General features: G+C 46.7%; 1 protein-coding gene across 2 annotated transcripts in view; it reads right to left on the bottom strand.

Moving 5' to 3' along the window:
• slc25a16 (solute carrier family 25 member 16) overlaps nt 1-24,134 on the bottom strand; it is a 386,688-nt gene that overhangs the window by 341,320 nt on the left and 21,234 nt on the right. For both annotated transcript variants that reach the window (XM_068002782.1, XM_068002781.1), the window contains exon 2: nt 15,071-15,213. In XM_068002782.1, the coding sequence (XP_067858883.1) occupies nt 15,071-15,167 (97 nt within the window). In that variant the 5' untranslated portion in view covers nt 15,168-15,213. The remainder of the gene's footprint in view (nt 1-15,070; nt 15,214-24,134) is intronic.

Below are 24,134 nucleotides of genomic sequence, written 5' to 3'. Positions count from 1 at the left end.
AGCCTCCTCCTCCTGTTAGTTGTTTAACTGTCCACCATGACTAGGTGTGGCAGGACTGCAGAACTTTGATCTGATCCGTTGGTTGTGGAATCGCTTAGCTCTGTCTACAGCATGTTGCTTCCGCTGTTTAGCATGCATGTAGTCCTGTGTTGTAACTTCACCAGGTTGGCACCTCATTTTCAGGTACGCCAGGTGCTGCTCCTGGCATGCTCTTCTACACTCCTCATTGAACCAGGATTGATCCCCAGGCTTGTTGGTAATGGTAGAGTGAGGAATATGCCGGGCCATGAGGTTACAGATTGTGCTGGAATACAATTCTGCTGTTGCTGATGGCTCACAGCGCCTCATGGATGCCCAGTTTTGAGCTGCTAGATCTGTTCTGAATCTATCCCATTTAGCACGGTGGTCATGCCACACAACACGTTGGATTCTGTCCTCAGTGTGAAGACGGGACTTCGTCTCCACAAGGACTGTGCGGTGGTCACTCCGACCAATACTGTCATGGACAGACGCATCTGCGACAGGTAGATTGGTGAGGATGAGGTCAAGTAGGTTTTTCCCTCGTGTTGGTTCACTCATCACCTGCTGCAGGCCCAGTGTGGCAGCTATGTCCATCAGGACTCGGCCAGCTTGGTCAGTAGTGGTGCTACCGAGCCACTCTTGGTGATGGACATTGAAGTCCCCCACCCAGAGTACATTCTGTGCCCTTGCTACCCTCAGTGCTTCCTTCTAGTGGCGCTCAACATGGAGAAGCACTGATTCATCAGCTGAGGGAGGGCGGTAGGTGGTAATCAGCAGGAGGTTTCCTTGCCCATGTTTGACCTGATGCCATGAGATTTCATAGGGTCCAGAGTCAATGTTGAAGACTCCTAGGGCCACTCCCTCCTGACTGTAGTACCACCTCTGGTGGGTCTGTCCTGCTGGTGGGACAGGACATACCCAGAAATGATAATGGAGGAGTCTTGGACATTGGCTGAAAGCTATGATTCTGTGAGTATGGCTATGTCAGGCTGTTGCTTGACTAGTCTGTGGGATAGCTCTCCCAATTTTGGCACAAGTCTCCGGGTATTAGTGAGGAGGACTTTGCAGGTTCGACTGGGCTTGGTTTGCCCGTGTCGTGTCCGGTGCCTAGTGGTCCAATGCCAGGTTTTCCGTCAGATTTTATTCTATTTTGTCTTTTTGTAGGGGGACTGTACATCTGAGTGGCTTGCTAGGCCATTTCAGAGGGCAGTTAAGAATCAACCACATTGCTGTGGGTCTGGAGTCACATATAGGACAGCAGGTTTCCTTCCCTAAAGTGCATTAGTGAACCAGAGGGGTTTTTACAACAATCCGGTAGTTTCATGGTCACCATTACTGATACTAGCTTTTTATTCCAGACTTGATTTAATTAACTGAATTTAAATTCAATGCTGTGGTGGGATTTGAACTCATGTCTCCAGATTATTAGTCCAATAACATAACCACTATGCTCGTACCCATGATTGAGCTGCTAGATCTGTTCTTAATCTATCCCACCTAGCACGGTGTTAGTTCCACACGACTCAATGAAGGGTGTCCTCACTGCGAAGACAGGACTTGGTCTCCACGAGGACTGTGCGGTGGTCACTCCTACCAATATTGTCATGGACAGATGCATCTGTGACAGAAAGATTGGTGAGAACGAGGTCAAGTAGATTTTTCTCTCGTGTTGTTTCCCTCACCTGCCGCAGGCCCAGTCTGGCAGCTATGTCCTTCAGGACTCAGCCAGCTCGGTCAGTAGTGGTGCTACTGAGCCACTCTTGCTGATGGACATTGAATTCCCCCACCCAGAGTACATTCTGTGCCCTTGCTACCCTCAGTGCTTCTTCCAAGTGGTGCTCAACATGGAGGAGGACTGATTCATCAGCTATGGAAGGTGGTAGATGGTAAGCAACACGGGGTTTCCTTGGCCATGTTTAACCTGATGCCATGAGATTTCACAGGGTCTGGAATCAATGTTGAGGACTCCCAGGCCACTCCCATCCAACTGTATACCACTGTGCCCCCACGTCTGGGTGGGTCTGTGCTGCTGGTCGGACAGGACATACCCAGGGATGGTAATGGAGGAGTCTGGGATGTTGGCTGATAGATACGATTCTATAACTATGACTATATCAAGCTGTTGCTTGACTAGTCGGTGGGACAGCTCTCCCAACTTTGGATCCAGTGCCCAGATGTTAGTAAGGATGGCTTTGCAGGGTCGACTGGGCTGGGTGTACCTTCATCGTGTCCGAATCCAAAGCCTCGGTCGAAGCCAAGTGCTCCTTCCAGTTTTATTCTTCTTACCATTTTATGTAGCGGTTTGATAGAATTGAGTGTCTTGCTGGGCAATTTCAGAGAGCAGTTAAGAATCAATCACGTGAGTGTGGGACTGGAGTCACATACAGGCCAGACCGGGCAAGGATGGTAAGTTTCCTTCCCTAAAGAACATTAGGGAACCAGTTGGTTCTTACGACAATCAGACAGCTTCATGGTCACTGAAACCAGCTTTTTATTCCAGATTGAATTGAGTTAAAATAAAACTAAATAAAATTCACAAATTGCCATGGTGGGACTTGAACTCACGTTCTCTGCATTATTAGTCCAGGCCTCCGGATTACTAGTTCAGTAACATAACCACTACATTACCGTGTAGATAAAGTGAAGATAACTCGGTGAGAATGGTCGGGTGGGGCTTGGGTGGACAGTGGAGAACGAGGATTTTAAAGGAGAGGCAAGAGTGGTAGAACAAGGTGAGATGCTCAACGGTACATAGGAACCAGGAGTGGGCCATTCAGCCCGTTGAGCCTGGTTCACCATTCAACTAGATTATGGCTGATCTGCATCTTAACTCAATCTACTCACATTGATTCTGTAACCCTTAATACCCTTGCCTAACAAAAATCTATCAATCTCAATTTTGAAATTTTCATTTGACCCTCAGCTCAACAGCTTTTTGGGGGAGAGTTTTCCAGATTACCACTACCCTTTGTGTGAAAAAGTACTTCCTGACATCACCCGTGAATGGCCTAGCTCTAATTTTAATCTTATGCCCCTTGTTCTGGACTCCCCCACAAGAGGAAATAGTTTCTCTCTATCTACCCTACCAACTCCTTCAATCATCTTAAACACCTCAATTAGATCACCCCTTAATCTTCCACACTCAAGGGAACACAAGTCTCGTCTCTGCAACCTGGCCTCATAATTTAACCCTTTTAGCCCCTGTATCATTCTGGTGAATCTACACTGCACTCACTCCATCCTACCTGAGGTGTGATGCCCAGAACTGAACACAGTACTCCAGAAGGGGTCTAACCAGAGCTCTGTACAGCTGTAACATAACTTCCACCCCTTTGTACTCCAGCCGTCTTGAGATAAAGGCCAACATTCCATTCGCCCTTTTGTATGTTTTGTACCTGCCCACCATCTTTTAGTGATTTCTTTACTTGGGCCCCTAAATCTATCTGCTCCTTCACAGTTCCTAGTCTCTCATCATTAAGAGAACACTGATCTAGCTTGCTTAGATCCAAAGCGGATGACCTCACACTTCCCACCGAACTCCATCTGCCACAGTTTTGTCCACTCACTTAATCTACCAATGTCCCTTTGCAACTTTCTTACTCTGCCACCTAACTTGGTGTCATCAGCAAACTTCAATATATGACTCTCTATTCCTTCATCTAGTCATTTATAAATATAGTGAAAAGCTGAGGTCCCAGTACAGATCCCTGAGGGACGCCACTAGTCACATCCTGCCAATTTGAGTACATACCCATTATCCCTACTCTCTGTCTCCTACCTACTAACCAATCCCTACCCATGCCAATAGGCTGCCTCCAATTTCATACGCTCTCATTTTTGTTAACAGTCTCTTCTGTGGAACCTTATCGAATGCCTTCTGGAATTCCATATAAATAACACCCATAGACACTCCCTTATCTACCACCTTAGTTACCTCCTCTAAAAATTCAACTAGGTTCATTAAACATGACTTACCCGTTACAAATCCACGCTGGCTCTCTCTCTGATCAGTTAGACCATAAGACCATAAGAGATAGGAGCAGGAGTAGGCCCTTCAGCCCCTCGAGCCTGCTCCGCCATTCAATGAGATCATGGCTGATCTGATTTTTACCTCAACTCCACTTTCCCGCCTTTTCCCCATATCCTTTGACTCCCTTGCGGATCAAAAATTTGTCTAACTCAGCCTTGAATGTATTCAATGACTCAGCCTCCACAGCTTTTTGGGGTAAAGAATTCCAAAGATTCGCGACCCTCTTGAGAAGAAATTCCTCCTCATTTCCATCTTAAACGGGCGACTCCTTGTTCTGAGACTATGCCCCCTAGTTTTAGATTCCCCCATGAGGGGTAACATCCTCTCAGCATCTACCCTATCGAGTCCCCTCAGAATCTTGTATGTTTCAATAAGATCTCCTCTCATTCTTCTAAAGTCCAATGAGTATAGACCCAACCTGTTCAATCTTTCCTCATGAGACAACCCTTCCATACCCAGAATCAACCTCGTGAACCTTCTCTGAACTGCCTCCAATGCAAGTATGTCCTTCCTTAAATAAGGGCACCAGAACTGTACGCAGTACTCCAGGTGTGGTCTCACTGGCATCCTGTACAGTTGTAGCCATGACTTCCCTGCTTTTATACTCCATCCCCCTAGAAATAAAGGCCAATATTGTGTGTTCATATTTGTCCAAGTGCTCAGTCACTCTGTCCCTAATAACAGATTTTAGTAACTTCCCCACAACAGATGTTAGACTAACAGGCCTATAATTTCCTACTTTATCTCTCTAACCCTTCTTAAATAGTGGAGTGACATTGGCAACTTTCTGATCCAAGGGGACAATTCCTGAATCGTGAGAGTTTTGGAAGATCAACAATTTCCTCACCTATTTCTTTTAATACCCTGGGGTACCTCAAGTCCTGGAGATTTATCTATCTTTAATAGACATTAGCTTCTCCATTACCATTTTTTAAACTTATATTGAATCTAGTATATTAATTCTATCTATTCCTGGATACAAGGTGTTCAGGAAAGATAGGGAATGAAAGAAAGAAGGAGGAGTGGCAGTGTTGATTAAGGAGAATATTGCAGTGCTGGAGAGAGAGGATGTCCTGGAGGGGTCAAGGACAGAATCTATTTGTTTAGAGTTAAGAAACAATACAGGTGCCATTACACACTGGGTGTATTCTATAGGAAACCAATTGGTGGGAAGGATATAGAGGAGCAAATTTGTAGGGAAATTACAGAGAGGTGCAAGAGCCATAGAGTAGTGATAATGGGGGACTTCAACTATCCTAATATAGACTGGGATAGTAACAGTGTAAAGGGCAGAGAGGGGGAAGAATTTCTGAAGTGTGTTCAGGAGAACTTTCTTGACCGGTACGTTTCCAGCCCAATGAGGAAGGAGGCATTGCTGGATCTGGTTCTGGGGAATGAGGTGGGCCAAGTGGAGCAAGTGTCAGTGGGGGGACATTTAGAGAACAGTGATCATAGTATCATAAGGTTTAAATTAGCTATGGAAAAAGATAAGAAGTAATCTAAAGTAAAAATACTTAATTGGAGGAGGGCCAATTTCATTGGGTTGAGAACGGATCTGGCCCGGGTAAAATGGAATCAAAGATTGGCAGGCAAAACTGTAATTGAACAATGGGCTGTCTTTAAAGAGGAGATGGTTCGGGTACAGTCCAGGTACATTCCCACGAGGGGGAAAGGGAGCGCAACTAAAGCCAGAGCTCCCTGGATGGCAAAAGAGATAAAACAGATGTAAGATGAAGCAGAAAAAGGGGTGTATGACAGATGTCAGGTTGATAACACAAGTGAGAACCAGGCTGAAAATAGAAAGTTCAGAGGGTAAGTGAAAAGGGAAATAAGAGGGGCAGAGAGAGAGTATGAGTATAGACTGGCGGCCAACATAAAAGGGAATCCAAAAGTCTTCTATAGGCATGTAAACAGTAAATGGGTAGTAAGAAGAGAGGTGGGGCCGGTTAGGGACCAAAAAGGAGATCTACGCATGGAGGCGAGGGCATGGCTGAAGTACTAAATGAGTACTTTGCATCTGTCTTTACCAAGGAAGAAGATGCTGCCAAAGTCACAGTAAAAGGAGGTAATTGAGATACTGGATCGGCAAAAAATTGATAAAGGATACACTAGAAAGGCTAGCTCTAATTAAAGTAGATATGTCACCCGGTCCGGATGGGATGTATCCTAGGTTGCTGAGGGAAGTAAGTGTGGAAATTGCGGAGGTACTGGCCATAATCTTCCAAACATCCTTAGATACAGGGGTGGTACCTGAGAATTGTAAATGTTACACCCTTGTTCAAAAAAGGGTGTAAGGATAAACCCAGCAACTACAGGCCAATCAGTTTAACCTCAGTGGTGGGGAAAGTTTTAGAAATGATAATCTGGGACAAAATTAACAGTCACTTGGATCAGTGTGGATTAATTAAGGAAAGCCAGGATTTATTAAAGGCAAATCGTGTTTAACTAATTTGATAGAGTTTTTTGATGAGGTAACAGAGAGGGTCGATGAGGGCAATGCGGCTGATGTGATGTATATGGACTTTGATAAAGTGCCACATAATAGGCTTGTCATCAAAGTTGTAGCCCATGGACTAAAAGGGGCAGTGGCAGCATGGATACAAAATTGGCTAAGTGACAGGAAACAGAGAGTAGTGGTGAACGGTTGTTTTTCAGACTGGAGGGAGGTGTACAGTGGTGTTCCCAGGAGTCAGTGCTGGGACCACTGCTTTTCTTGATATATATTAATGACTTGGACTTGGGTGTACAGGGTAAATTTCAAAATTTTCAGATGGCACAAAACTTGGAAGTATAGTGAACAGTGAGGAGGATCGTGATAGACTTCAAGAGGATATAGACAGGCTGGTGGAATGGGCGGACACGTGGCAGATAAATTTAACGCAGAGAAATGTGAAGTGATACATTTTGGTAGGAAGAACAAGGAGAGGCAATATAAACTAGAGGGCACAATTCTAAAGGGGGTGCAGGAACAGAGAAACCTGGGGGTATATGTTCACAAATCGTTGAAGGTGGTAGGACAGGTTGAGAAAGTGGTTAAAAAAGCATACGGGATCCTGGGCTTTATGAATAGAGGCATAGAGTACAAAAGTATGGAAGTCATGATGAACCTTTATAAAACACTGGTTCAGCCACAACTGGAGTATTCTGTCCCATTCTGGGCACCACACTTTCGGAAGGATGTGAAGGCCTTAGAGAGGGTGCAGAAGAGATTTACTAGAATAGTTCCAGGGATGAGGGACTTCAGTTACATGGATAGACTGGAGAAGCTGGGATTGTTCTCCTCGGAACAGAGACGGTTGAGAGGAGATTTAATGGAGGTATTCAAAATCATGAAGGGTCTAGACAGAGTAGATAGAAAGAAACTGTTCCCATTGGCGGAAGGGTCAAGAACCAGAGGACATAGATTTAAGGTGATTGGCAAAAGAACCAAAGGTGACATGAGGGAAAACCTTTTTACACAGCGAGTGGTTAGGATCTGGAATGCACTGCCCGAGGGGGTGGTGGAGGCAGATTCAATCATGGCCTTCAAAAGGGAACTGGATAAGTACTTGAAGGGAAAAAATTTGCAGAGCTACGTGGAAAGGGTGGGGGAGTGGGACTAGATGGATTGCTCTTGCAGAGAGCCGGCACAGGCTCGATGGGCTGAATGGCCTCCTTCTGTGACCATTCTATGATTCTAGTAAGTTCTTCCCCTTGATTTATTTTTACTTTTCCTCTTATCTCTGGTACTTTATCCTCATCCTCTGCTGTGAAGACCGATAAAAAGTAAGTATTTAGCCAGTCTGCCATTTCCTGATTTTCAATTCCAGTATCATCTGTGTTTGTCTTTAAGGGGCCCACATTACTCTTAACCACCCTTTTTCTCTTAATATATTTGTAAAAACCTTTAGTGTTGTCCTTGATATCCCTCGCAAGTTTTTTCTCATATTCCCTTTTTGCAGCTCTTACCACTTTCTTTCTATCCCTTTGCTGCATTTTCTGTCTCTCCCAGTCCGTGGGATCGCCACTGTTCTTTGCCTTCGTAAAAGCCTTTTCTTTTAATTTTATACTATCTCTCACTTCTCTTGTTGACCAAGGTTGTTTAGTTACACAAGAAGAGCTCTTGCCCTTTAGGGGTATGTGCAGGTCTTGTACTCTCCCAAAGGAGAAGGGTCAGAGGAGCAGGGGGACAGACCAAGGTGTGACTTGGTGATAAGGGGCACTCCACCACCGTGGCAGTCTGGGCAGGACAAATGTTGGACGATTTCGCCAGGCTGGGAGACTTCATTAAGGGGGAAGGAGTCATCACCCATCAGCCAGGTTTCCGTCAGGGCCATGATGTCGATGCAATCATCCACAATAAGCTCATGGGTGGCAAGGGCCTTGTTCACCAGTGAAGGGACATTCTGGAGGGAGATGTGGAGAGGGGAGGTGATAACTGATCCACTGGCAGAGTCCACAGGGTCAGCGCTGGGAAGGATGAATGGGATGGGAAGGTGTCTGGTGAGATTAGCCCCCAGTGAGCATGCTGGGAGAGAGTAGGATGGGGCTGTTGGGGTTGCTGCTCGTAAGGAAGCAGCGACGAGAGCCTTGATGGTCCCTTGGGAGGATGCCGAGAGAGGCACAGAGGGAAGCTGTAGGCTTATGGAAGAAGGAGTCAAGCCTGGGACAGTGGCAGGAGAGTAGGAAGGTCGAGGAGTGCTGAAGAGTTGGGGTAGGGGTTTGATAGGGAGGCAAAGTACCCAAGGGGGGAGAAATGAAAGGAGGCATGACTGGGTAACAGGAAGGGGAGGAAACAGGGGCGAAAAGCCCATAAGGGGTTCAGAGAAGAGAAAGAGAAAGGGAGATAGATGAAATGAGCTCGGGTCCGGAGCGGCAGCCATAATGCAGATGCGAATTGGCTGTGAAGTGCTTTGGGACATTGTGAAGATGTGAAAGCCAAGTCCTTTCTTTCTTTATAATCGTGGATCTCCCTTACTGTTGCGTATGGTGAAAATATTAACACACAATTTAGGACTCACCTTGAAGTTTGAATTGTAATAATTTGCCTGGTTTGATTTTGTGCCTTCTGTCGCCTGTTTTGTTTTCTTTCCCTTTTTTGCCATTTGATGAGTTTTTTTTGGCTTTTTTCCTGGTTACTATTTGATTCTTGGTTGAATTTATTTCAGGTTTGTCATCTTTCAATTTGGTAATTCAATTTATTTAGTTTAGTGCTAAGTGTTTCTTTTGTATGTTGCACATGGATGAATGGCCTGCAGAATTTAAGGATTGTTTAGAGGGAAGTATATAATGTGATATACAAGGAGTGGTATTCAGCAGGGGAAGAAGTGCAGTGGGACCAGCCTCAGAGCACAGCAGCGATACATAGGAGCAGGGCTCTGATTGTGAGCAGAACTACAGTGATAGGGATTTAGAGTGGGGAGAGAGCCTGTCTGGGCTTGGTCAGGTTACGTCACTGTATTACATTCAGTGCATGACAGACATTTTACAGCACAGGTTTCTGCCAGAATTGTGAGTGAAGTTCTTCAAAAATCATTGGGACGTAAGATTGCCAACCCTCCAGCATTGCCCTGGACTGTCCAGGGATTAAAGGTTAATCTCCTGAACATTGCTGTGAGGAACACCAGTACTTTTGTTTATTAGTTATAAAAATACTGGCGATGGGAGGAAAAAAGGCTTTTTGACTGGGCGGGGCGGGCGGTTGGAAGCGGGAGATCATGCGATGAATCGCCCAGGAATATCAACCAGAGTTGGCGACCCTTTGGGGTGGTTGCGTCTTGGGTGGTGATGTGGGTTTACTTTGATTGAATTAAATATCTGTTCATTGGTCACTGGTGTGCTAGGCTTTGTGACAAGTAGTAGGGGGCAGGGAAGCGTTGCATAAGGAAGAACAGGGCAGTGGAGAAAGGGAAAGATTCTGGGAGGGTACAGAGTACAGTGCAGGGCAGTGGAGAAGGGGGAAGGACTCTGGGAGGGTACAGAGTACAGTGCAGGGCAGTGGAGAAAGGGAAGGACTCTGGGAGGGTACAGAGTACAGTGCGGGGCAGTGGAGAAGAGGGAAGGACTCTGGGAGGGTACAGAGTACAGTGCAGGGCAGTGGAGAAGAGGGAAGGACTCTGGGAGGGTACAGAGTACAGTGCAGGGCAGTGGAGAAGAGGGAAGGACTCTGGGAGGGTACAGAGTACAGTGCAGGGCAGTGGAGAAGGGGGAAGGACTCTGGGAGGGTACAGAGTACAGTGCGGGGCAGTGGAGAAGGGGGAAGGACTCTGGGAGGGTACAGAGTACAGTGCGGGGCAGTGGAGAAGGGGGAAGGACTCTGGGAGGGTACAGAGTACAGTGCAGGGCAGTGGAGAAGGGGGAAGGACTCTGGGAGGGTACAGAGTACAGTGCAGGGCAGTGGAGAAGAGGGAAGGACTCTGGGAGGGTACAGAGTACAGTGCAGGGCAGTGGAGAAGGGGAAAGGACTCTGGGAGGGTGCAGAGTACAGTGCAGGGCAGTGGAGAAGAGGGAAGGACTCTGGGAGGGTACAGAGTACAGTGCAGGGCAGTGGAGAAGGGGGAAGGACTCTGGGAGGGTACAGAGTACAGTGCAGGGCAGTGGAGAAGGGGGAAGGACTCTGGGAGGGTACAGAGTACAGTGCAGGGCAGTGGAGAAGAGGGAAGGACTCTGGGAGGGTACAGAGTACAGTGCAGGGCAGTGGAGAAGGGGGAAGGACTCTGGGAGGGTACAGAGTACAGTGCAGAGCAGTGGAGAAGGGGGAAGGACTCTGGGAGGGTACAGAGTGCAGTGCAGGGCACTGGGCAATGACTCCAAGCTGTTGTAAATTAAGCCTCTCGACCTATGATCAGGCCTGAGAAAGAAAACATTTTTTTAGGAACTGAACACACTGTGCTGGTTTACCACCGTTCACTGATGATGTTTTGCTTTTTTATGAAAGTTGTGAAATCAGCTGGAAGAAGTTTAACCATGTGAAAGAAATTTGCCAACGTTTCTGTTATGATTAATTGCGACACAGTAAGTGCGACATGGCCGACAGGAAATACACACTAGATGTAACATTTTTATTATATTACTAACATGTCCTGTGGCACTGCTCACAGTAAATCATAGAATATACTGTTTTATGATGACAGCGACATTATACCATGAAACCATCAGCAGCAGCAAGTTTTGAAGTGCCTGTGTATTGCTCTCACCTAACTAAGAGTGAAAGAAGTTTGCAGCTGTTCACTGCAATATCCACTTGTCCAGTCAGCATGTCTTCCAATTAATGGCAACTTAATCCAAACTCTCATTTTAAACAGGCTGTCTCTTCTCTTCTGCGTGTCTCACACACAGTTTCGATCTTTCCCTCCGTATGTATATCTTTCTTTCATGACAAATATTCTACATCGCCATGCACACTTGGCTTTACTCTTGCCCTTTGCCCCTCTTTCACAAACAGCAGAGTATATTTCCGAGTTACCAATGTCCAGTGGGGAAGGGTGCGAGAAATGTGGAGATCAAAGATCCTGACTGCTGTGGAGGCATTTCCTGAGGGAGGGCCTTATCTGGACAAAACTTAGCCCAAAACAGCCAGTCAACCCAGATGACTTCTAATGATATGAAGACCAACAAACGCCTCATTACCCAAGATGCTCAGTAGGAACTGACTGTGAGCTCCAATCAGTATAAAGTATTACAGAACAACACCAACACACAATCACCATTTAACAGTAGGCTGCTCATTTTGAATTACTGTAAACAGAATCAGCAATTTAAGAGAAGATTGTTGTTTGAAGATTATTTTAGAAATATGCTAAAATCTGTATGTTTCTAAAAGAAGGCCATTTGGTCCTTTTCAAGGAACCTTTCCAATTCCAACCAACGCTAGTCTCTCCACAGACTAATCCCATTTCCCTGCTCTCTCTCCCCAGACTAATCCCATTTCCCTGCTCTCTCTCCCCAGACTAATCCCATCTCCCTGCTCTCTCTCCCCAGACTAATCCCATCTCCCTGCTCTCTCTCCCCAGACTAATCCCATTTCCCTGCTCTCTCTCCCCAGACTAATCCCATTTCCCTGCTCTCTCTCCCCAGACTAATCCCATTTCCCTGCTCTCTCTCCCCAGACTAATCCCATCTCCCTGCTCTCTCTCCCCAGACTAATCCCATTTCCCTGCTCTCTCTCCCCAGACTAATCCCATTTCCCTGCTCTCTCTCCCCAGACTAATCCCATCTCCCTGCTCTCTCTCCCCAGACTAATCCCATCTCCCTGCTCTCTCTCCCCAGACTAATCCCATTTCCCTGCTCTCTCTCCCCAGACTAATCCCATCTCCCTGCTCTCTCTCCCCAGACTAATCCCATTTCCCTGCTCTCTCTCCCCAGACTAATCCCATTTCCCTGCTCTCTCTCCCCAGACTAATCCCATTTCCCTGCTCTCTCTCCCCAGACTAATCCCATTTCCCTGCTCTCTCTCCCCAGACTAATCCCATCTCCCTGCTCTCTCTCCCCAGACTAATCCCATTTACCTGCTCTCTCTCCCCAGACTAATCCCATCTCCCTGCTCTCTCCCCAGACTAATCCCATCTCCCTGCTCTCTCTCCCCAGACTAATCCCATCTCCCTGCTCTCTCTCCCCAGACTAATCCCATTTCCCTGCTCTCTCTCCCCAGACTAATCCCATTTCCCTGCTCTCTCTCCCCAGACTAATCCCATCTCCCTGCTCTCTCTCCCCAGACTAATCCCATCTCCCTGCTCTCTCTCCCCAGACTAATCCCATTTACCTGCTCTCTCTCCCCAGACTAATCCCATCTCCCTGCTCTCTCCCCAGACTAATCCCATCTCCCTGCTCTCTCTCCCCAGACTAATCCCATCTCCCTGCTCTCTCTCCCCAGACTAATCCCATCTCCCTGCTCTCTCTCCCCAGACTGATCCCATCTCCCTGCTCTCTCTCCCCAGACTAATCCCATTTCCCTGCTCTCTCTCCCCAGACTAATTCCATCTCCCTGCTCTCTCTCCCCAGACTGATCCCATCTCCCTGCTCTCTCCCCAGACTAATCCCATCTCCCTGCTCTCTCTCCCCAGACTAATCCCATCTCCCTGCTCTCTCTCCGCAGACTAATCCCATTTCCCTGCTCTCTCTCCCCAGACTAATCCCATTTCCCTGCTCTCTCTCCCCAGACTAATCCCATTTCCCTGCTCTCTCTCCCCAGACTAATCCCATTTCCCTGCTCTCTCTCCCCAGACTAATCCCATCTCCCTGCTCTCTCTCCCCAGGCTAATCCCATTTCCCTGCTCTCTCCCCAGACTAATCCCATTTCCCTGCTCTCTCTCCTCAGACTAATCCCATCTCCCTGCTCTCTCCCCCCAGACTAATCCCATTTCCCTGCTCTCTCCCCAGACTAATCCCATTTCCCTGCTGTCTCTCCCCAGATGAATCTTATTTCCCTGCTCTCTCTCCCCAAACGAATCCCATTTCCCTGCTCTCTCCCCAGACTAATCCAATCTCCCTGCTCTCTCCCCAGACTAATCCCATTTCCATGCTCTCTCTCCCCAGACTAATCCCATTTCCATGCTCTCTCTCCCCAGATTAATCCCATTTCCCTGCTCTCTCTCCCCAGACTAATCCCATTTCCCTGCTCTCTCCCCAGACTAATCTCATTTCCCTCTCTCTCCCCAGACTGATCCCATTTCCCTGCTCTCTCCCCAGACTGATCCCATTTCCCTGCTGTTTCTCCCCAGAATAATCCCATTTCCCTGCTCTCTCCCCAGACTAATCCCATTTCCCGGCTCTCTCCCCAGACTAATCCCATCTCCCTGCTCTCCCTCCCCAGACTAATCCCATCTCCCTGCTCTCCCTCCCCAGACTAATCTCATTTCCCTCTCTCTCCCCAGACTGATCCCATTTCCCTGCTCTCTCCCCAGACTGATCCCATTTCCCTGCTGTTTCTCCCCAGAATAATCCCATTTCCCTGCTCTCTCCCCAGACTAATCCCATTTCCCGGCTCTCTCCCCAGACTAATCCCATCTCCCTGCTCTCCCTCCCCAGACTAATCCCATTTCCCTGCTCTCCCTCCCCAGACAAATCCCATTTCCCTGCTCTCCCTCCCCAGACTAATCCCATCTCCCTGCTCTCTCTCCCCAGACTAATCCCATTTCCCGGCTCTTTCCCCAGACTAATCCCATCTCCCTGCTCTCCCTCCCCAGACTAATCCCATCTCCCTGCTCTCCCTCCCCAGACTAAACCCATCTCCCTGCTCTCACTCCCCAGACTTTGGATCTGAGCAAGACAAATCGGAATATTTTCTTAATGACGAAGAACTAGGAGCTGTGGAGGAAGAAAGGGATTTGGGTGTCTATGTACACATCACCAAAGGTGCAAAATGCATTCAAAAAGCTAATGGAATGTTGGCCTTTATCTCAAGGGGGCTGGAATACAAAGGGAAGGTAGTTATGCTACAATTATATAAAGCTCTGGTTAGACCCCATCTAGAGCACTGCATTCAGTTCTGGGCACCGCACCTCATGAAGGATATATTGGCTTTCGAGGGGGTACAGTGCAGATTCACCAGAATGATACCGGGGCTTAAAGGGTTAAATCACGAGGACAGGTTGCATAGACTAGGCTTGTAGTCCCTTGAATTTAGACGGTTAAGAGATGATCTAATCAAGGTATTTATTCTAACAAATTCCTTGATCATTTTAGATACAGAAAATCCATTTCTTTTTGTAGAGGAAGCAGAACAAGGGGGCACAATCTTAAACTCAGAGCTCGGTCATTTAAGAGTGAAATTAGAAAGGACGTTTTCACAAACGATGGGGGAAATCTGGAACTCTCTCCCCCAAAAGGCTGGAGGACAATTGGAGCTTTCAAGACTAAGATCGACAGATTTTTATTGTGAAAGGGTATCATGGGATATGGAGCAAAGGTGGGTAAATGGAGTTAGCATACAGATAAGTCATCATCTAATTGAATGGTGGAACAGGCTCCACGGGCTGAATAGCCTCCTCCTGTTCCTATAATGGCCTATCACTGTGAACCAATTATTCAGAATATGGTTACCTCCTGCTATAAAGGAGCGCAGCCAGAAAAAGTCTCGACGAGTAGGGGTGCCCACACCAGGCTTGGCACTGCCGCAAATGGATGCTTCCGTTGTCATGACTAGTGTCCTGGACCTTTCAAAGACTTTGATCCTCAGTGCAAAACTACAAAAGAAATGAGCCAGAGTTAATATAACCACCGGATACCATCGAAAAAAACTCTCACCGTTGCTCCTTTATTATTTTCTCAAATCCAAACTCCTTTTTCAATATCAATTGACTGGGTGGGATATTAAAGGGTGTGGGGAGTGAGCAGGAGAGTGGGATTAGACTGGGTGGGATATTAAAGGGTTTGAGAAGTGAGCAGGACAGTGGGATTAGACTGGGTGGATATTAAAGGATGGGGACTGAGACAGGAGAAATTATAATGGGGAATAAGGAAATGGCAGAGGCGTTAAACAGATATTTTGCAGCTGTCTTCGCAGTAGAAGATGCAAAAAAATACCAGAAATAGTGAAGAACCAAGGGTCTAATGAGAGTGAGGAACTTAAAGTAATTAATATTAGTAAAGAAAAAGTACTGGAGAAATTAATGGGGTAAAAGACAACAAATCCACTGGACCTGATGGCCTGCACCCTACAGTTTTAAAAGAGGTGGCTGCAGAGATAGTGGATGCATTGGTTTTGATGTTCCAAAATTCCCTAGATTCTAGAATGAAAGATAGCAAATGTAACCTCACTATTCAAGAAAGGAGAGAGAGAGAAAACAGGGAACTACAGGCCAGTTAGCCTGACATCAGTCATAGAGTCATAGAGTCATAGAGTTATACAGCACGGATAGAGGCCCTTCGGCCCATCGTGTCCGCGCCGGCCATCAAGTCCAGTCTAATCTAATCCCATATTCCAGCATTTGGTCCGTAGCCTTGTATGCTATGGCATTTCAAGTGCTCATCCAAATGCTTCTTGAATGTTGTGAGGGTTCCTGCCTCCACAACCCTCTCAGGCAGTGAGTTCCAGACTCCAACCACCCTCTGGGTGAAAAAGTTCTTTCTCAAATCCCCTCTAAACCTCCCGCCTTTTACCTTGAATCTATGTCCCCTTGTTATAGAACCCTCAATGAAGGGAAAAAGCTCCTATCCAAGTCGTTAATGTAGACCACAAACAGTCGTCGGGAAAGAGCTGGAATCCATTATGAATGAAATGATAACAGGGCACTTTGAAAATCAGAATATGATTAGGCAGAGTCACCATGGTTTATGAAAAGGAAATCGTGTTTGACAAATCTATTTGAGTTTTTTGAGGATGTAACTAGCAGGGTAGATAAAGGGGAACCAGTGGATGTCGTATATTTGGATTTCCAAAAGGCAGTCGATAAGGTGCCACATGAAAGGTTGTCACACAAGATAAGGGCTCACGAGGTTGGGGGTAATATATTCGCATGGACAGAGGATTAGCTAACGGACAGAAAACAGAGAGTAGGAATAAACGGGTCATTCTCAGGTTGGCAGGCTGTAACTAATGGGGAAATAAATAGTGATGTCTTGAGGAGTGTACATATTACAGAGAGGGAGGTGCTGGAAGTCTTAACGCGCATCAAGGTAGATAAATCTCCGGGACCTGATGAAATGTATCCCAGGACGTTATGGGAGGTTAGGGAGGAAATTGCGGGTCCCCGAGCAGAGATATTTGAATTATCCACCGCTACAGGTAAGGTGCCTGAAGATTGGAGGGTAGCAAATGTTGTGCCTTTGTTTAAGAAGGGCGGCAGGGAAAAGTCTGGGAACTACAGACCGGTGAGCCTGACATCTGTAGTGGGTAAGTTGTTAGAGGGTATTCTGAGAGACAGGATCTACAGGCATTTGGAGAGGCAGGGACTAATTAGGAACAGTCAGCATGGTTTTGTAAGAGGAAAATCATGTCTCACAAATTTGATTGAGTTTTTTGAAGGGGTAACCAAGAAGATAGATGAGGGCTGTGCAGTAGACGTGGTCTACATGGACTTCAGCAAAGCCTTTGACAAGGTACCGCATGGTAGGTTGTTACATAAGGTTAAATCTCATGGGATCCAAGGTGAGGTAGCCAATTGGATACAAAATTGGCTTGACGACAGAAGACAGAGGGTGGTTGTAGAGGGTTGTTTTTCAAACTGGATGCCTGTGTCCAGCGGTGTGCCTCAGGGATCGGTGCTGGGTCCGCTGTTATTTGTTATTTATATTAATGATTTGGATGAGAATTTAGGAGGCATGGTTAGTAAGTTTGCAGATGACACCAAGATTGGTGGCATTGTGGACAGTGAAGAAGGTTATCTAGGATTGCAACAGGATCTTGATAAATTGGGCCAGTGGGCCGATGAATGGCAGATGGAGTTTAATTTAGATAAATGTGAGGTGATGCATTTTGGTAGATCGAATCGGGCCAGGACCTACTCCGTTAATGGTAGGGCGTTAGGGAGAGTTATAGAACAAAGAGATCTGGGAGTACAGGTTCATAGCTCCTTGAAAGTGGAGTCACAGGTGGATAGGGTGGTGAAGAAGGCATTCAGCATGCTTGGTTTCATTGGTCAGAACATTGAATGCAGGAGTTGGGATGTCTTGTTGAAGTTGTACAGGGCATTGGTGAGGCCACACTTGGAATACTGTGTACAATTCTGGTCACTCTATTATAGAAAGGATATTATTAAACTAGAAAGAGTGCAGAAAAGATTTACTAGGATGCTACCGGGACTTGATGGTTTGACTGATAGGGAGAGGTTAGATAGACTGCGACTTTTCCCCCTGGAGAGTAGGAGGTTAAGGGGTGATCTTATAGAAGTCTATAAAATAATGAGGGGCATAGATAAGGTCGATAGTCAAAATCTTTTCCCAAAGGTAGGGGAGTCTATAACGAGGGGGCATAGATTTAAGGTGAGAGGGGAGAGATACAAAAGGGTCCAGAGGGGCAATTTTTTCACTCAAAGGGTGGTGAGTGTCTGGAACGAGCTGCCAGAGGCAGTAGTAGAGGCGGGTACAATTTTGTCTTTTAAAAAGCATTTGGACAGTTACATGGATAAGATGGGTATAGAGGGATATGGGCCAAGTGCAGGAAATTGGGACTAGCTTAGTGGTATAAACTGGGCGACATGGACGTGTTGGGCCGAAGGGCCTGTTTCCATGTTGTAACTCCTATGATTCTATGATCAGTGCTAGGGCCTCAGCTATTTACAATCTATATAATTGATTTAGATGAAGGGACTGAGTGTAATATATCCAAGTTCGCTGAGGATACAAAGCGAGGTGGGAAAGTAAACTGTGAGGAGGACACAAAGAGTCTAAAAAGGGATATAGACAGATTAAGCGAGTGGGCAAAAAGGTGGCAGATGGAGTACAATGAGGGGAAATGTGAGGTTATTCACTTTGGTAGGAAGAATAGAGAAACAGAATATTTTTTAAATGGTGAGAAACTATTAAATGTTGGTGTTCAGAGGGATTTGGGTGTCCTTGCACACGAAACACAGAAAGTTAACTTGCAGCTACGGCAAGCAATTAGGAAAGCAAATGGTATGTTGGTCTTTATTGCGAGAGTAAGGTGGTCTTGCTGCAATTGTACAGGGCTTTGGTGAGACCTCACCTGGAGTACCGTGTACAGTTTTGGTCTCCTGACCTAAGGAAGGATATACTTGCCTTAGAGGGGGTGCAACAAAGGTTCACTAGATTGATTCCTGGGATGAGAGGGTTGTCCTATGAGGAGAGATTGACTAGAACGGGCCTATACTCTCTGGAGTTTAGAAGAATGAGAGGTTGTGCAGGAGTCCCCTGAAGGCATCTCACTCTCGAATCAGTATTCAGTTCTGAATAGTGGTAAGGGAGAGGGTTCCTCTGGGGAGTGCAGCCAGAGTCAAGACCACAGCACCATGGGTGGCTCAGCTGTACGGGGGTGGGGGAGGAGTAAGGCCAGGAGAGCAATAGTGATAGGGGATTCTATAGTTAGGGGAACAGTCGGGAGTTTCTGCGGCCGCAAACGTGATTCCAGGATGGTATGTTGCCTCTCTGGCGCGAGGGTCAAGGATGTCACTGAGCGGCTGCAGAACATTCTGGAGGGGAAGGGTGAACAGCCAGAGGTCGTGGTCCATATCGGTACCAGTGACATAGGTAGAAAGAGGGACGAGGTCCTGCAGGCAGATTTTAAGGAGTTAGGAAAGAGATTAGGAAGCAGGACCTCAAAGGTAGTAATCTCCGGATTACTCCCGGTGCCACACGCTAGTGAGAATAGAAATAGGAGGATAGAGCAGATGAATGCGTGGCTGGAGAGATGGTGCAGGAGGGAGGGCTTTAGATTCCTGGGGCATTGGGACCAGTTCTGGGGGAGGTGGGACCTGTACAGGCCGGATGGGTTGCACCTCAACGGAGCTGGGACCAATGTCCTCGCGGGAGGTTCACTAGTGCTGTTGGGGGGTGGGTTTAAACTAACTTGGCAGGGGGTGGGCACCAGGATGTAGCATTGGAAAAGAGAAACAAGGGACACAAAGGATCGGGAGAGAAAGATAGCATTAGAGCAAGAAATAGTGCAGTATTAGGTGGGGTCAGACTGAGAGAGTACAAGGAAGTCTAAGACTGGTTCACAGTGCATGTGTGTAAACACACGAAGTGTGGTAAACAAGGTCGGTGAGCTGCAGGCGCAAATAGACACATGGGAATATGATGTCGTGGTGATAACGGAGACCTGGCTCAAAAAAGGGCAGGATTGGGTAATAAATATTCCTGGATACAAGGTGTTCAGGAAAGATAGGGAAGGAAAGAAAGGAGGGGGGGGATGGCAGTATTGATTAAAGAGAATATTGCAGTGCTGGAGAGAGAGGATGACCTGGAGGGGTCAAGGACAGAATCTATTTGGTTACAGTTAAGAAACAATAGAGGTGCCATTAAACTAGAGGGAAGGATTTGGAGGAGCAAATTTGCAGCAAAATTACAGAGGGGTGCAAAAGTCATAGAGTTGTGATAACGGGGACTTCAACTATCCCAATATAGACTGGAATACCAATATAAGGGGCAAAGAGGGGGAGGAATTCTTTAAGTGTGCTCAGGAGAACTTTCTTGATCAGTACGTTTCCGACCCAATGAGGAAGGAGGCATTGCTGGATCTGGTTCTGGGGAATGAGGTGGGCCAAGTGGAGCAAGTGTCAGTGGGGGAACATTTAGGGAACAGTGATCATAGTATCATAAGGTTTAGAATAGCTATGGAAAAGGACATGGACCACTCGAAAGTAAAAATACTCAATTGGAGGAGGGCCAATTTCAGTGGGATGAGAACAGATCTGGCCCGGGTAAATTGGAATCAAAGATCGGCAGGAAAAACTGTAATTGAACAATGGGCGGCCTTTAAGGAGGAGAGAGTTCGGGTACAGTCTAGGCACATTCCCACGAGGGGGAAAGGGAGGGCAACTAAAGCCAGAGCTCCCTGGATGATGAAAGAGATAGGGAGTAAGATCAAGCAGAGAAAAGGGGAGTAGGACGGATGTCAGGTTTATAACACAAGCAAGAACCAGGCTGAATATAGAAAGTTCAGAGGGAAAGTGAAAAAGGAAATAAGAGGGGCAAAGAGAGAGTATGAGAATAGACTGGCGGAAAATATAAGAGGGAATCCAAAAGTCTTCTACAGGCATGTAAACAGTAAACGGGTAGTAAGAGGAGGGGTGGGGACGATCAGTGACCAAAAAGGAGATCTACTCATGGAGGCAAAGGGCATAGCCGAGGTACCAAGGAAGAAGATGCTGCCAGAATCTCAGTAAAGGGAGATGTAGTTGACATACTGGATGGGCTAAAAATTGATAACGAGGAGGTACTAGAAAGGCTAGCTGTATCTGAAGTAGATAAGTCACCCGGTCCAGATTGGATGCATCCTAGGTTGCTGAGGGAAGGATGGAAATTGCCATAATCTTCCAAACATTCTTAGATATGCGGGTGGTGCCAGAGGTCTGGAGAATTGCAAATGTTACACCCTTGTTCAAAAAAGGGTGTAAGGATAAACCCAGCAACTACAGGCCATTCAGTTTAACCTCGGTGGTGGGAAAACTTTTAGAAATGATAATCCGGGACAGAATTAACAGTCACTTGAACAAGTGTGGACTGATTAGGGAAAGCCAGCTCGGATTTGTTAAAGGCAAATCATATTTAACTAACTTGATTGAGTTTTTTGATGAGGTAACAGAGAGGGTCGATGAGGGCAATGCGGTTGATGTGATGTATATGGACTTTCAAAAGGCGTTTGATAAAGTGCCGCATAATAGGCCTGTCATCAAGACTGAAGCCCATGGAATAGAGGGAGCAGTAGCAGCATGGATAGAGAATTGGCTAAGTGACAGGAAACAGAGAGTAGTGGTGAACAGTTGTTTTTCGGACTGGACGGAGGTGTACAGTGGTGTTCCCCAGGGCTCGGTACTAGGACCACTGCTTTTCTTGATATATATTAATGACTTGGACTTGGGTGGACAGGGCACAATTTCAAAGTTTGCAGATGACACAAAAGTTGGAAGTGTAGTGAACAGTGAGGAGGATAGTGATAGACTTCAAGAGGATATAGACAGGCTGGTGGAATGGGGGGACATGTGGCAGATGAACTTTAACGCAGAAAAATGCAAAGTGATACATTTCGGTAGGAAGAACGAGGAGAAGCAATATAAACTAGAGGACATAATTCTAAAAGGGGTACAGGAACAGAGAGTCCTGGGGGTACATGTGCACAAATCCTTGAAGGTGACAGGGCAGGTTGAGACAACGGTTAAAAAAGCATACGGGATCCTGGGCTTTATAAATAGGACCTCCAACCAACGCTATACACCAGATACATCGACGACATTTTCTTCCTATGGACCCACGGCGAAGAATCACTGAAGAGACTACACGATAACATCAACAAGTTCCATCCCACCATCAAACTCACCATGGACTACTCCTCAGAATCGGTTTCTTTCTTGGACACACAAATCTCCATCAAAGACGAGCACCTCACTCTACCGCAAGCCCACGGACAACCTCACGATGCTCCACTTTTCCAGCTTCCACCCCAACCACGTCAAAGAGGCCATCCCCTATGGACAGGCCCTACGAATACACAGGATCTGCTCAGACGAGGAGGAACGCGATGGACACCTACAGACGCTGAAAGACGCCCTCGTAAGAATGGGATATGACGCTCGACTTGTCGATCGACAGTTCCGACGGGCCACAGCGAAGAATCGCATAGACCTCCTCAGAAGACAAACACGGGACGCAACCAACAGAGTACCCTTCGTCGTCCAGTACTTCCCTGGAGCGGAGAAACTACACCATGTTCTCCGCAGCCTTCAACATGTCATCGATGACGACGAACACCTCGCTAAGGCCATCCTCACGCCTCCACTGCTCGCCTTTAAACAGCCACCCAACCTCAAACAGACCATCGTTCGCAGCAAGTTACCCAGTTTTCAGGAGAACAGCGTCCACACCACACAACCCTGCCACGGCAACCTCTGCAAGACATGCCAGATCATCGACACGGATACCACCATCACACGAGAGGACACCACCCACCAGGTACATGGTTCATACTCCTGTGACTCGGCCAACGTTGTTTACCTCATACGTTGCAGGAAAGGATGCCCCGGAGCATGGTACATTGGCGAGACCATGCAGACGCTGCGACAACGGATGAACGGACACCGCGCAACAATCGCCAAACAGGAGGGCTCCCTCCCAGTCGGGGAACACTTTAGCAGTCAAGGACATTCAGCCACCGATCTTCGGGTAAGCGTTCTCCAAGGCAGCCTTCGAGACACACGACAACGCAAAATCGTCGAGCAGAAGTTGATAGCCAAGTTCCGCACCCATGAGGGATCTTGGGTTCATGTCACGCTACACGTAACCTCACCAGCAAAAAGGGGGAAAATATTTATATGTTTTTTAAAATTCTCTCTCTCTCTGCCATTTTGAGTTTCTTTCTGCCTGCCTGTGTAATAGACACAATGTATATCTAGTGTACTGGGACGTGCTGTTCTCCGTGACTGGCCTGTTTGAATAACAACGACACCTTTTGATTGGTGTGATGCTGTCCCAACATAGTATAAGATATGCGATTTGAGAACCTTTTCATTCATTCATCTGACGAAGGAGATAATCTCCGAAAGCTTGTGATTTTAAAATAAATTTGTTGGACTATAACCTGGTGTTGTAAGATTCCTTACATTTATAAATAGAGGCATAGAGTACAAAAACAAGGAAGTCATGATGAACCTTTATAAAACACTGGTTCGACCACAACTGGAGTATTGTCTTTAGGAAAGATGTGAAGGCCTTAGATAGGGTGCAAAAAAGATTTACTAGGATGATTCCAGGGATGAGGGACTTTATTTACGTGGATAGGCTAGAGAAGCTGGGGTTCTTCTCCTTGGAACAGAGAAGATTGAGAGGAGATTTGATAGAGGTGTTCAAAATCATGAAGGGTGTAGACAGAATAAAGAGAAACAGTTCCCATTAGCGGAAGGGTCAAGAACCAGAGGACATAGATTTAAGGTGATTGGCAAAAGAACCAAAGGTGATACGAGGAAAATCTTTTTTACGCAGCGAGTGGTTATGATCTGGAATGCACTGCCCGGGGGGGTGGTGGAGGCAGATTCAATCATGGCCGTCAAAAGGGAACTGGAGAAGTACTTGAAAGGAAAAAATCTGCATTACGGGGATAGGGCGGGGGAATGGGACTAGCTGGATTGCTCTTGCAGAGAGCCGACACGGACTCGATGGGCCGAATGGCCTTCTTCCATGTTGTAACCTTTCTATGATACATTTCGGTGGGAAACATAGAAAATAGGAGCAGGAGTAGGCCATTCGGCCCTTCGAGCCTGCTCCGCCATTCAATATGATCATGGCTGATCCTCTATCTCAATACCATATTCCCGCTCTCTCCCCATACCCCTTGATGCCTTTTGTGTCCAGAAATCTATCTTGCTCCTTCTTAAATATATTCAGTGACTTGTCCTCCACAGCCTTCTGTGGTAGAGAATTCCACAGGTTCACCACCCTCTGAGTGAAGAAATTTCACCTCATCTCAGTCCTAAAGACTGAGACCCCTCGTTCTGGA

Source organism: Heptranchias perlo, chromosome 21 (genome assembly GCF_035084215.1).
Source record: "Heptranchias perlo isolate sHepPer1 chromosome 21, sHepPer1.hap1, whole genome shotgun sequence".
Classification (NCBI taxonomy): Eukaryota; Metazoa; Chordata; class Chondrichthyes; order Hexanchiformes; family Hexanchidae; genus Heptranchias; species Heptranchias perlo.
This window is presented reverse-complemented; position numbering and strand designations above follow the sequence as displayed.